At 40.4% G+C, this 15,409-nt stretch overlaps 1 protein-coding gene across 11 annotated transcripts in view; it reads right to left on the bottom strand.

Annotated features, from left to right (window-relative positions):
• Nucleotides 1-15,409, bottom strand: part of SH3KBP1 (SH3 domain containing kinase binding protein 1) — a 344,411-nt gene that overhangs the window by 46,022 nt on the left and 282,980 nt on the right. For all 11 annotated transcript variants that reach the window (XM_075131808.1, XM_075131826.1, XM_075131818.1 and 8 more), the window contains one exon: nucleotides 250-351. In XM_075131808.1, the coding sequence (XP_074987909.1) occupies nucleotides 250-351 (102 nt within the window). The remainder of the gene's footprint in view (nucleotides 1-249; nucleotides 352-15,409) is intronic.

Raw genomic sequence — 15,409 nt, forward strand, 5'->3', positions numbered from 1 at the left:
TTGGATGACTGGTTTTATGGGCCAGCAAAATACCTTCCAAGAAATTACTCAATATGGCCTCAAGCCATGAACAATCCAGTCATAGATGCTGCTGCTGCTATCCAGCAATGCCATTTTCCCTAACCATTTTTGTTTAATTTTTTGTAAGTGTAACTTGTCTTGCAGGAATCATAGAAATCCAGAGCAGAATTTCAGCTCAAATTTTATCCTATATGATAAAGCAAAACAGAGGGAAATAATTACACTTACCTCTTTTTCAAAATCAGAGGGAAGAAGCTTGACAAAGTTATCTGGAAACACTCCACGCCTGCCATTGAGTTCTCCTTCCCACCAGCCTGCATCAATGCAATCCTACAATACATTAAAATAAAATGTCAAAAATTAAATGTACATGTATGCTGTACAGATTTATGGGTTGAAAGGCAGTTTGCCATAACCTTCTGCCTTTTCACTACAGCAGGACAATTTTCTAGAGTTTCAGGTACGCAGAACACTCTCCTAAATGAAAGCTACAATAATCACTCTGGCTCATACTGTGATGTGGAAGAAGGAGGAAAGAACAATAAATGTAAGTGCTTAATCAAGACTGGCTGGGCTTAAAGCGAAATGTTACCATTTAATCCATGAAACCAATAAGGCCTTTTGGCAGGTATGATATTACTTCTCTCTGATTTCATTTTAGTAAAATAAAATGATTTTATTAAACAAATACATTTTAGAATGCATTCTAAGCAGTAATAAGGCTCCTTTATTTTAATACTAAGGCTCTGAAATGTAAAACCTCTTCACACTAATAACTTTTACAATTATTAAATTTGATCACAAGTCCATTTGAACTGTTATATGCCGGTTCATTATTTATTACCACCAGTCATTGATTAGCAGTATGTTTACATCTACCCAGAAACTTCCTTAAGGAATCACTATCATGTGCAGCATTCTGTGAATAGCACAAACTAGTGTGTATAACAAAACCATTCTAATTTGTGGTGGTGACAACAAAAATATTGAGTTATGACATTATTAGATGACAGGCTGGAGGCACAGGCTAATTCTAAATAAAAAAAGAAAATTAGGTATCTTGGTAATGAACCATAATAGTGAAATAGAAAAAACGATAACAATTTAACAAGGTTTTTCATTATTATTTATTATTAATTCTATTATTATTATAACCAGAGACGGCAGACACTGTTGTTCAGCTGTTTATAGCTTTGATAAATGACACGGTTCAGACTGGAATTTTCCATGCTGGGTGTCTGCCTCAAGCTGAATTTTATTTGAAAGTTTCAGTCATTTAAAAAATGACATTAGGGAAAATATGTTGTTTTGCTCATATTGAAAAATTCATTACAGCCATTGAACTGAGAACCTCTATCACCACCACGTTTTGGAGCAAGGTCCTGACATTTGGCAAGCGGTTGCCCTGGTACCAGGGATATGCCTTTTGCTGACCCTGTGAATATTCAACCACATTTGCTCATGTTAAAACGTCTGAAAATTCACAGTTCACACATGCTCAGCAGACACTTGTTAGAGTTTGGAGGTAAATTCTCTGAAGATTCTGTCTTCAGTGAGAATAATCCAATACAAGGCTGTGAAGACCACAGGCAAAGTGTCTCATCCCTGTCTAGTGCCTTGTCCACATAAAAAATAATAGTCTACTTCTGCTAGCTGTTACTCTGTTAACTTAAATGGTAGAGGCCTATCAGGTGGATGTATAGGTCCGAACGCTGTTGATGACCCAAGCTGAGAGTCAGTATGATTCCATGTGATAGAATTTTTTTAAAGTAAGAAATAACATTTAAAAAACCTACATTAATAGAACATTAAGGTCTTTAATTACATAACCACATACTACTTTTTTCACAGAATGGATGGTCCTCAGGGAATGAATTGATGTCATGTAGTGAATAAAACTGCTGTCTGTAGGACCCTGCCTCATTTCTCACAGAAGTTGGAGGTGTGTAATCAATGAGACAAGGAACTGCAGGAAGAGAGAGGATGGTCTTATGATTAAGGTTGTATCCCTGCATCAGCCACAGAGTTTCCATGTGATACTGGGCAAGTCATTTAAACTAAAATGTTCACAGCTGGCCACTAATAGTATGTTCCTTCTTTTCTCGGTGCCAAACATGAGACCTTTGTGGGTTGATTTACAGAAGTGCTGATGCAAATGAAGTCACTGAGAGGTGTGCTTTGAACATATAGTGCTATACAATGCTAAATACTGGGGAAAATCAGGCCCCATGTTTCTCAAATTGGGCACCCAAAATTAGTGGAAACTTTTGACCCTAATCCCTCTGCTTCATTTCCTCATCTGTAAATTGGAGATCATACCACCCCCTCACCTCACAGAGGTACTATGAAGATAAATTAATTGTTTGTGAAGCACTCAGATACTATAGGAATAAGCACTATAAAAAAGCTCACGAGGAAGTGATTAATTCTGTATTCAGAGTAGGGTTTGAATCGTGTGCAGTAAATAAGGCATGGGGCCACCCATGGAACTATGAAGATTAAAATAGATAGAATAGCAGCTCATTCAGAGAGTACCGTCCAAACTGTGCCATGAATGAAGCAGGTAATAAAAATAGCAGATGATCATGGTAATTAAAGACTGTATTATAATACAGACACATGAGGGGCCAAATTAAGGTTGCATGGGCTTACTATTGCTTTTCCAGGTAAGCAATTGCTTTAGTTGCCATAGAGATGTGATTAATTAATTACATTAATCCAGAACAGATGGTGTCTCCCCACCCCCACAACCTGTCAATCAGGCTTATGCAGCCAATCGCCACACGGGATTTTTCACACATTAAGCAAATCTTCAGACAGACTCTCTAATTTTTTCATTCTCTGTCTTATATGCAAGAAGGTCCTTCTCTGTCGCTGAGCAGAAAGAATGGGGAGACTTCACCAAAAAGAAAGCTAAGCTTGGAGAATGGGTGTACCTCATCTAGGATGTCACCTTGCAGTTCACCATGAAAATACAAGATAAGAAAAAAAAAAGAGGAATTTGTGTTAGATAAGAACAGGAGTGTTTCATTCAGAGCTTTAAGGAGTATTGTCAGGAACAGTTTGAACCAAAATTTAGCTTTTGTAAAAATAAGCTTTAACAAAAGCTAAAGACCAACAGAACTGTTTTAATTAATTTCTTTTAAAACTTCCAATGGAAACCTTTTATAAAACAAAATTATATATTCCCCTGCGGCATTTGTAAGCAACACATTGCAGTATTATGCTTGCTCATAAGAACCTGAGTATGTGATAACATGACTTATAGAAAGTATGTGGTAAAACAAAAAATTTTGACTACTCTTTTCATCATCCAGGCTGAGAGAAATGTAAATCCTGAACAGCACAGTGAAAAGTAAAGAGGATGTTTAACTTTTTCTCCCTTTAAAAAGAAAAGTTGGAGGAGTTTTTTGTCATATACTCAGGAATTTTTGTTTCACATTATTTTAAGGCAGACAGATTTTTAAATACACTCCTAGCAAAATTAACGAAGCAATAAAATGTAAGATAAAGGCCATGGCTTATTCATATGCTTTCATATAAAGAGCTTTTTATCCATAGATCTCAAATCAATTTACAGAGGAAAGTATCATCTCCATTTAACAGATGGGAAAATGGAGACAGAGAAGAAGGGATGGGCCCAAGGTCACAAAGCAGGCCAGTGGAAGAAGCCAATTTGCAACCTACATTCTCCTATGCTCCAGTCTAGTACCCTAATCACTGGACCATAGTAAAGTATTATTACACGAAATAAAATTATTTGTTAGCTAAGTATCTTCTGTAGTAAAGGAGAAGCTTGGATTAAAAAAACCCAGTAAACACCACCTAACCCCTGGGCATGTACTCAGGCTTCTAGCCCTAGCCTCCATGGCCACACTGCTATTTTTAGCCCACTGGCTTGAGCAGAACTAGTGCATGTACATCTACCCAAGTTGAGAATTATACCTCCCAGCTATTGTGCAGACATACCCTATAAGACAAAGAAAAAGATCACAGGGATATCAGATAAAATGTCAATATGACCTGGGATTTTTAAGCAATTTATCTTAAAAAAAAAAAAAAAAAAAAGTGAACAGGAAAAAACATTTAGTGTCGGAGAAGTAGCAAGCGCAAGAAACAGCATATACCAGAATAATCGGATACCTAGCATTCCCTAGGATGTCTAAGAATTTTGCCAGTAATTGTAAGTGTACATTCTGGCATCCACTAAAAGAATGATCCCTTTCTTGACATCAGCAATGACCAGGGGAAATGGGAGTAAGGACATCCCTCATGTAATCAGAAATGAAACACACCGAGCTGCAAAGAAATTATAAAAGGGAACCATCTCGAGAAAACAGACATTTTTCTAGGAGGGCAGAAAAAGAAGACAAAGGTCTCAATTCTGAAACTGGAGCCTACAGTGAGCAAAAGAGAAAAGGCAAAATAAAGTACACAAGGCGATCAAGACTTGAAAGAGAAAATAAAAGGAGCACCTGATCTGTTAGCATGTAAGCAAAAGAAACTTGTATTTGGAGCACCAGATTTCTGATACCACCTGCCAAGGTGAAGGAAACATAGGCACTGCTTACAGTATAAGACTATGACTGCAGGATCACATTTCAGCAGCTCCCAACTGGGACCTTGTAGAAAACTGTATCTTGGCTTATAAAAGCTAAAAAAACAGTGAAGTCATATTTTGTCCTTCTGGGCTAAGACGTCATTATAGTACTTGGTCTCTCAGATGGTGGGCTGCTGGACTAGCACATTCTTAAATAGACTACAAAACTGCTGAATTTTTTCTTAAAATTACAAATGAGGGGGAAGACACAAACTTTGTAGCTTCTGTAGGCCAAGCTTATTGCACATCCCAGAGGCTCCTTGCATCCCTCCATTCTCCCTACAACCACCCTGTGCACCACCCTCCCATCCCCCTCTGTTTCAGGGACTCCCTGCAGCTCCCCCACACCCAGGGGCTGTGTCTGTTCTCTATTCCCTCACTACTATGTGCCAGGGCTGTGTGTGTCTTTATTCCCCTCGCCCCCCAGGTCTCTTCTTCCCCATTCACCCACCCAGTTCCCTCACTAGATCCTCACTTCCCTCATCACCACATCCCCCCATCATTGCCAAGTCCACTTCCTTCTCCTGACTCCCCTCTGGATCCCTGTTTCCCTCATCACCTCCACTCCGCCCCCTATTCCTCCTCCTCTTTGAGTCCCTGCTTCCTTCCCTCTTTATCTCTACTGCCCCATTCCTCCAGTCGCTCTTATTTTCCCACTACCACTACTCTTCCCTGTACTCTACAAGCCTCTATTTCCCCTACAGCCCCACATACTATGCTCTTCCCCCACAACTCCTCTCTGTAAGACACTTATTTCTGTTAGAGTCCAAGCTACAGAAAATCTCCCCAGGCAGTTACATTGCTACTTGTGATATGTGTAGCCAGCAGTAGGGGGTAGCAGAGCGCATCCTCTGCTTGCAACACCTCCAGTCAGGGTTCCTTTGCACAAAATCAATATGCATAACAGACAGACAGACAGAGAAATGCCATCGAATTGAGCGTTAGATCTCGCTTTGCTTGGCCAGCAAACAATGGTATTCTTTGCAGCCTGCTCTAAAGAGCAAGGGAACAGACTTTGGCTAATAGAATTCCTCCACAGTGGTCTTGCCAGCTAAAAGAAGGCAGTTCTTAGTTATGATTCGTTGACACAAGCTAAGGCAGCGAGTGTCACTGCCATGGTCTCTGCGAGAACCAACCTGTTTTGTACATTCAGTTTTAACGCTAACACCTTGTGACAAAGTTATTCCCCTTAGTACAGGTAGGGAAGAGAAGCAAGGGAAACGTATCACACCCAAGAAAGGTCTTAGGGATTTTTATGTTTGATTTAACAAAAGAGGACAGGGGAAATGTTTGTTTTCCTCTATACTTGGTTAATGTTATGGAAATTGCCCTGACATAAGCACTCCCAAGAGATGGTGATAGTGGGGGAGACATGGTTTAGAGGTGGGAAAACTGCCCTTTATTATCCTTCCTTGAGGTTTTCAATGGGGGAATTGTCTTTTTGTGTAGGTGCAGTAGAGAGGGGAATAGCACACCTTTCTAACCTTTATTGCTTTATGCTCTCTATTTTTAACCTGTTCTTAGCTTTTGTCTGGCAGCAAATCTCTTATTCAACCCCTAACCCATCCTTCCTCCCCACGTGAACCCACTATTCACTTTCTTTAGAAAACCAGAGGACAGGAAGTCACAGTTAGAAGTTGCAGTGCTAAAGTGGATTTAGTCCAGGCACAGATGTGCTAGCATTGTGCCAAATCTGGCAGTCCCATCAATAGTGAAGGGACAGGTGTTCTGTATGAAGCAACAAGAAGACTGTTTGGTAAAAAAGAGTGCTTGGATATAGGCCAAAAGGGGGCTTTTCCTAAAAATGCACTTTGCCTAGGAATGTAAACAGGGTTCTTCTGGGGAAATGTATGTTTATAAACTCAACCCCCTTCTTCTGCAGCAAGGAGGTGACAGAAACTGCCTCCCTCAGGCAGCACTGTAATGACTCTGAACCATTTATGTGTTGGTTTACTTACAGGATAGCTTCTGTAACTGCAAGAGAAACCCCTTTAAAACTGAAGGACTATGATGAAAGAGTGTATGGGAGTTTTACTCAGCCTGCTCCAGTGGGAGGTGTGTGTATTCAGCACATCAGAAAATCAGGCCACTTTTTATGTAAAAGCTAATTGTATGTAGATGTCTAATAAGGATATATGTGCCTAATTTTAAGCACCCAAGTTTAAAACATGTGTCCATTCTGTTCTGTCATACTCTTCTACTGATGTGTAAATTGTTTTGAAGCCCTTTGTATTATGACAGATTTCAGCTATGGTTATGTGCTATTGTGCTTTTTCTTTTACAGTCTATGGTTAAAGTGCAACTTCAAAATGTGTATTCAACAGGGCTCCTTATTCAGAGTGACACTGCTACACTACTGCCTAAACAACCTCTATAAAATCAATCCTCCAGAGCACGGAAGCTGGTTAGGTAGATAGGTCTTACATTCTCTCAGTTTCCCTCAGCTACCTCCCTTCCACCATTCACAATCCATGTATCTCCACCAGTATCCCAAATAACCAGTGTTGGACTTCACTCTGACCACATTTAAATGGTTATACATTCATGTGTTTGGATGATAATACAGGGCTGGGTGGTTTTCATAAATTATTTTGTAAGTATTTCTGCACTAGTGTGTGTTAATATGTGGTGTAGCGTATGAGATTGAAAATGGTGACTGTGAGATACATCTAGGAACCATTTTGTGTGAATTGGTGATCCAAATTTTAGTGGCTGCTCTACAGTTGATGGTAATTTTTATGTAGAACTTACAGAACAGAAGTTTACATAAATATGTGCATTAATGTATACTATCTGTGGTCAGAATGAATTCTCATTGGTGCCCACACAGGCTTGGGTTTGTCTGTGTTTGTTCCCTTGGTGGCAGCCAGGTCCAGCTCCTTGGTACACTGTAGTACCACTAACACTACTTACTCCACACTCACTGTCTGTGGGGTGGATGAATGCTGGGACACTGTTGGCAAGCTTAGCCTTAGCCCTAATCACCAACAAACCTTGTGTGAATCATTGTTTGGAGGAGCTAAATTCAAATTTTGCTTTATTTGTATGACACCCATATTACATGGGCTTTGGGTTTTTTTTTTCTCCCAGAAAAGAAAAAGGCAGTTTCCAAAGCATTTGGGCATTTTGCCATGAAACCCCCTGCCCCATTAATTTAAACATGAGTTTCTTAGCTAAAACCCCATGCAACAGTTTGAAATTAAAGGCGCTAATGATTTAGTAACTTCAAACCCATTGTGTTACACTGACCTACCAAGTCTCACTCACTTGGAATTAATTTTAAGGCAGGTTCTAACATACACTTCTTGCACTGTAGGATTTTACAACATGATTAATTGAGATTGGAAATCTCCCTCACTGAAATTATCACATCTTTACAGCCCTGCAAATTTCTATCTGAGGCAAAAATAATTTCATATATTCTACAAAAGTTAGTTTTTATTTTGTATAAAGCAATACTTATGCAAATTATGTTTAGATATCACAAAGGGAGTTACTATTAGCCCATAAGTGCTTCCATGGCTGAGAGGCACTCTAGACTCTGACCCAGCTAAAAGGGTCAACAAGGTAACCACCCTTTTCCCTGTTAATGGAAAAGTGCATATCTAGTTCAGGTTCATATAAACTCACGACACAGGTTTTCCTATTTCCCTAATTCATAGAAGTCACAATATACAAGTTTAGGGTGGTTGTTTTTTTAAAATAAAATATAAGAGGTAGGCCAAACTGGGTCACATTGCAAGTACCGCTCTACTCTTCATTTTATTTTTTTTCTTAAAATCACTTGAAAAAAGGAGGGTCATGCTGTGTAAGTGACCATTCTTGATCACTTTAATAACAAGCAGTAGTAATTTAGCCCTTTGGTTCCCTTTTCTTCTGCATCCAGAAGCCCCACCCAATCCATGCCACCACCTAGTTTCATGCTTTGGGAGCAGGGTGAGGGGCGAGCAGCAGAAGTACCGAAGGCAGCAGCATATGCCTGAAGACAACAAGCTGCTACTGCTGCTTCCAATGGCATCAGCTGTCTGATCCTGGGGGATATCTGGGGGCCTGCATCTGGTAAGGGAAGGCCAAGTACGATGGCTTCACCAACATAATGGAAAACCTGAGGTGGTATAGCAGGGTCAAGAGCAACTGGGCTGAGGTGGGGAAGGGGATGTCCAGCTAGCAATGAAGCTGTGCAACCACCGATCTCCCTCCTTTCTGTTATCCCTGGAGCGATTGCAGCAGTTATGGTAGCCACATCTGCACTCCTTCCAGCATCTGGGAGAGAACCCCCGCTGTCCTTTCCCACACACATGTGGTAGGTGGCCAGTACCCTTTTCTCATGGGGTTGGGAGGAAGAGCCAGTGGAGGTTCCCGTGTTGCCAATTCTTGTGATTTTTATTGAGGGTCTCATGAGGGTATTTTATATTTTAATTAATGCCTGAGCACCTAGATACATGTGACTGCAGAAGAATCTCAGTTTCCATTTAAAAAAAAAAGTAAGTTTCTAGGCCTCATAATTGTGGAGAAAAGGTTAAAAACACAAACCAAATGTAGCCTGAAAGCTCAAAACCAGAAATCAAACAAAAGGAATCCCAAATTTATTATTTTTATATTATTATTAGTAAGCCACTCATGACTTTTGGGGGCCTGATTTATGATTTTGAACATTTGGAATCAGCACTACCGAGGTTCCCTCTCAGGGGCAGATCAAAGGGCGGCTGGGAGAAGAGCAGAAGTAGCTCTACCATCTGTTAGCTTCCCACCTTAGCTCAGTTCTTCTGCCTGTTCCACTTACTCTCTGTCACATTCTCCATCTATTTTAGCGTGCAGTAGTGCTTTCTGCTGCCTGCTCCACGGCAGTCGGATTCTTAACAGGGTATTACAGGTTTCTGTGTGGGGCAATCTGGGTGCGGGTGGCTCAGTGGGAGATCTGGATGCACAGGGGCTTGTTGGGGGGTTCAGGTGCAGGGACAATGGGACTCTGCAGGGGATCCAGGTGAAGATGGTTGGGACTCAGCAAGGGGGGGTCTGGGTGTAGGGAGAGGAGCTCGGCAGGGGAGTCCAGGTGTTGGAGAAGTAGGGCTTGATGGTATGAGGGTCCAGGTGCGGCTGGTTGGGAATCAGTGGGGTGGGGGCCTGGATGTGGGGGGTTCATTGGAGGGATCCAGGTGTAGAGGGGTAGGGCTTGTCAGGGTGAGGGTTCGATAGGCCGGCTTAATGGGGGACCCCCAGCTGCTGCCGAGGGGATGCCGCATGCCAGGATGCCACTTCCCCCCACGATTCTCCTATCTCCTTTTCTTCTCCATCCCCCCTTCACTCCCACATTCCCCTCCGCCTGCCCTATTCCACCCCTCCTTCCTTCCCCACTAACTCTTCCCCTCAACCCTTCATCCCCCTTCCCTTACCCAGCCCCACCAAGGGCATTCACTGTTGCACAGAAAACAGGAAGGCTCCCAGCACACAGAAGGGGAGCACGACTGGCATTAGGATCCAGGAAGCAGTATTCAGATGTAGGTCAGAGGAGCCCAGACACAGCCTCCTTCAGCTGGGCAGCACTGCGCTTGCAAAAATGAAGGGGGGGTAGTGGCAGGTAACCCCATGTGCCCCTCCCCCACCTCATCTCTGTTTGGAGGGAGCAATCCCCCTTCAAACTGCACACATTGTTGCCCCCGTCTTCCTCCTGGCCCCATTGTGTCTTCCCTGATGTTTTCTGCACAGAAGCACAGGAATTCGGGGTAGGGAGAGTTGTGCGGGTGTGCAGTCACACAGAATCCCCCCCAGGAGTAATATATGTATGTAAAGCTATAGCAATATCCTATAACTTCAGATGCATAGGGCAATTGACAAACATTGCTCTTTTACTCAGCATGGCTCTTGTATTTCCGAGCTAGCCGGTAAGTGTGTATAGTGGCCTTTTAAATGTATAATTACATCCTAGTACAATTAAATATGAGGCTATAGTTAAGACATCAACTGCTAGTTATTGCTTGTGCTTATTAGGCTTTTCCAAAAAGTTGCTTGGCACAGCAGGACTAGCAAGTGGACAGTTACAACTGTTCTAGAGAGCACTGTTGAGACCAGTGGAACACAGCAGCTCCTCTGAAAATGTAGCTGCAGAATGTGTGCACACATGCTGGGGTTTTATATGGTCACGTGAGTTTTCTGAATACTCCAATAAAGGGGCTTTTTGCCCATGCAAGTAGATGAACTTTCATATACTGACAGCATTTTTGGAAAAATGTACCCTATAAGACTTCTTTTAAACCTAAAATTTTATAAATAAATTTAATTACACATACAAATATCCAGATAATTAGCAAATTACACAGTGAAAAATATAAATTACTTAAACTAATTATGCAGTGAACATCACAAAACAGTGGAGTCTTTTGGAAAATAAAATCCCCCTGAATAGTAGGAACCTAGAGATTCTGAAAGAAATGATAGAAATCTTCAACACAATGCCTTGGTCTCTGCAGAAGGGCTCTCACAAAATATTTTCCTGTTCTTGACAACTGTAAGTTACAAATGTCTGTTTTCCTTCTGCTTTTGTTAAGTAGGTACATCAAGAAAGATGCTGAACTTGTAATACCACATTATTGGAAAGAGTCATGAATGTGTCTTACATTTTTAGTAGAGAGAGCTTTCATGTGTCAGCTGTATCTGGCAGCTACAGATTAAATTATTACTACCATAATTTTAAGTCTCTTTCTTGCATTTCCCCCCACAATTGAGAGCCAACCCCATAATTTTCAAAAGCAAACCCACCAAATTTGAGTTTTGAAAATTTTAGCCTTAGGACAAGTGTGTTAACACTTTTGCCAGAAATTATCAGTAAGTATAAATTTTTAAAAGACCTCTTAATTTGGGGATTATACTTCTCTTCTAAACCAGTGGGAATGTGTTATGTGATCTGTGCACATACTGTGGTGCCAATTCAGGATAAACAGAAGCTGTAGTTTTTATTGGAAGCCATAGCAATTGATGTGAAATCTTGTACAGTAAAACATTAGGTCTTTCCCCATTACTGCCCCTTTATGCCATTCCACTAGTATGTGGGGGGGTGGGGGGGTGGAGGGGGGTGGAGAGGTAAGGCAGGGGAGGAATGAAGTGGTTACTAAACTAGAAAGTTGGTTTAAAAAAATACTCGAGGAGTAATGCGTATAAGCAGGAGGGGATTTTACCTTTGTGTATGGCATTGGTGAGACTGATACTGGAATGCTGTGACCACATTAGAACATAAGAATGGCCATACTAGATCAGACCAAAGGTCCGTCCAGCCCAGTATTCTGTCTGCCAACAGTGGCCAATGCCAGGTGCCCCAGAGGGAGTGAACCTAACAGGTAATGATCAAGTGATCTCTCTCCTGCCATCCAGCTCCACCCTCTGACAAACAGAGGCTAGGGACACCATTCCTTACCCATCCTGGCTAATAGCCTTTAATGGACTTAACCTCCATGAATTTATCCAGTTCACTTTTAAACCCTGTTATAGTCCTAGCCTTCACAACCTCCTCAGGCAAGGAGTTCCACAGGTTGACTGTGTGCTGAGTGAAGAAGAACTTCCTTTTATTTGTTTTAAACCTGCTACCCATTAATTTCATTTGGAGGCCCCTAGTTCTTATATTATGGGAATAAGTAAATAACTTTTCCTTATTCACTTTCTCCACACCACTCATGATTTTATATACCTCTATCATATCCCCCCTTAGTCTCCTCTTTTCCAAGCTGAAAAGTCCTAGCTTCTTTAATCTCTCCTCCTATGGGACCTGTTCCAAACCCCTAATCATTTTAGTTGCCCTTTTCTGAACCTTTTCTAATGACACTATATCCTTTTTGAGATGAGGGGACCACATCTGTATGGAGTATTCAAGATGTGGGCATACCATGGATTTATATAAGGGCAATAAGATATTCTCCATCTTATTCTCTATCCCTTTTTAAATGATTCTTAACATCCCATTTGCTTTTTTGACTGCCGCTGCACACTGCGTGGACATCTTCAGAGAACTATCCACAATGACTCCAAGATCTCTTTCCTGATTAGTTGTAGCTAAATTAGCCCCCATCATATTGTATGTATAGTTGGGATTATTTTTTCCAGTGTGCATTACTTTACATTTATCCACATTAAATTTCATTTGCCATTTTGTTGCCCAGTCACTTAGTTTTGTGAGATCTTTTTGAAGTGCCTCACAGTCTGCTTTGGTCTTAACTATCTTGAGCAGTTTAGTATTGTCTGCAAACTTTGCCACCTCACGGTTTACCCCTTTTTCCAGATCATTTATGAATAAGTTGAATAGTATTGGTCCTAGGACTGACCCTTGGGGACCACTAGTTACCCCTCTCCATTCTGAAAATTTACCATTTATTCCTATCCTTTGTTCCCTGTCTTTTTTAACCAGTTCTCAATCCATGAAACGATCTTCCCTCTTATCCCATGACAACTTATTTACGTAAGAGCCTTTGGTGAGGGACCTTGTCAAAGGCTTTCTGGAAATCTAAGTATACTTCCCCTTTCTTTTTCATTTTTAAAAGGACGTTGAAAAACTGGAGAGGGTGCAAAAAAGAGCCACAAGCAATGATTTGAGGGCTGGAGAAAATTTTACAGTGAGAAATTTTAAGCGCTCAATCTGCTAAATTTGTCAAAAAGAAGAGTCAGAGATGATTTCATTATAGTATATAATTACCCTCATGAGGAGAAAATACCAGGTACGGATGGGCTCTTTAATCTAGCGAAGAAAGACATAAGAACCAATGACTGGAAGCTGAAGCTACACAAACTGAAATTAGAAATATGGCATGACGTTTTTTAAACAGTGAGAGGGATTAACCATTGGAACAAATTACCAGGGGAAATGGTGGATTCTCCATCTCCTGATGTCTTGAAATCAAGACTGGTTGCCTTTCTGGAAGACATGCTTTAGTCAAACACAAGTTACTGGGCTCAGTACAGAGGTAACTGAGTGACATGTGATTTGCAGGAGATCAGACTAGATGGATCTAACAGTCCTTCCTGGCCTTAAACTATGAATTTAAATAATCAGATAATCTATAGCAAATTTGACATGCTTTGATGAAATATTGCACATGCAGCAAAAATGATCATGTTCACTGAACAAAACAATTTCTCCTAGAGATTCACTTGCCGTGTTCACTCAGCAGAAAACAGACTATCACAGGGAAATAGATGCATCTCAACACACAGAACCTGCATCATTAGTGTCCATATTCTAAATAAAACCAGAACATACAACAAACATGAGGTGGTTCTGATAACACCTATATTCTCTGTTGGGCCTATACAACACATGTGCATCAACAATATTTGTATATAAAAAAGAATCTATGATAAAACCTAGAATTAGTCTATTAGAACACATTTGTAGGATTATTTAACTCTGTTTTTATTTATAGCATAGTAGTGCCTAGGGATCAGGACTTCACTGTGCTAGCTTCTGTGCAAATGTAAAATAAAAATGGACTCCCTACTCTAAAGATCTTACTGTCTTGGATTTATGGTGACAAGATGCAATGGTGGATGAAACAAACAGACCAGCATAAAGGGGAGGATGACATTCAGTGAAATGAAAAAGTTTTGCATGCTAATCAATAGTCACCGCGTGCCATGTGTTTAGCCATTTCAACAGGTGGTGTTTTGCAGGGACTTCCAATCTTTTCCTTGTTTATTTTAAAATTTTAAAATAAGTTTGAGTTAGCACTGCATAATTTTAGTTTAGTTTTTAGCTTAGCAAACAGACCTTAACAGCCAGTGTTAAAAGAAGCAATTCTTAATCACTGTATGTATGCAACAACTTGTCACCTTACTCTCACAGCTGTGGCCTGCACTTCCATTTGCCAAAATTCATGTTCTTACCTTTCCAACAACAATATGATCTTTTAATTGCAAGACACTGGTCTAGCCCTGTAAAACACTAGAGTCAATGCAAGCCTAAGTTGTAGGATGGGTACAGGAGGATGAAAACAAGGAGAAAGGAGTCAAAGATGCATGAACTTCATTTTAGTGCATGTTTAATAAACAACTTTTATACAGATATCGGCAAGTAAGAAAAGGAAGTGTCATTTATTCCATCACCTGTAATTAATTCAGTCTTAAACATTTACTCAAGTGTGTCATTCAGAAAATGACTGTTTCGCTAACACTTCTGATCGCAGCAGTACGACTTGAGATGCATTTGGTTACATGAATATTTCATCAGCCCCCATCTCAAGGAAGACCTAGTTTGGTGCTTTATTTTTAGTCACAAACCGGTCAATGGAAAGTCACAAGACATGGAAATAATCCAAGTGTTAAAAAAAAAAAAAAAAATCTAGGGCAAGTATAATCACCACAACAACTGAAAGGAAGAGGAAGAGGAAACAACTGATAGACAGTTACTAACAGTTTATTTTTCCTCTCAGTATATTAATGTATTTTAGAAAAAGAACCTCTTCTATGAGCTCATTCCTTTTTTCCTAAGTATAGCATCTATTTTAGATAATTTATAAGGTACTGTGGTTAAGCAATCATGCTTCTTTTATACGATAACTAGGATTCTGCCTCAAATATTTGCCACAGAGGAACATTTTCTAAGGGCCTGATTCTACAAACATCTAAAATCACCATCATACAAGGTACTGACAGTTCAGATATGGCAGAATGCAACCACTTTCTATTCCTTCTGGTTCAAATCTTTCAGTCCTTAGGCTACAGGATTTTGCCCTTATCTGAGTAAGTACAAAATGAAACACTTAGCTATAAGCAGACTTATTTTCACCTAGCTCATCAGAAGTTTAATTC

Source organism: Caretta caretta, chromosome 1 (assembly GCF_965140235.1).
Source record: "Caretta caretta isolate rCarCar2 chromosome 1, rCarCar1.hap1, whole genome shotgun sequence".
Classification (NCBI taxonomy): domain Eukaryota; kingdom Metazoa; phylum Chordata; order Testudines; family Cheloniidae; genus Caretta; species Caretta caretta.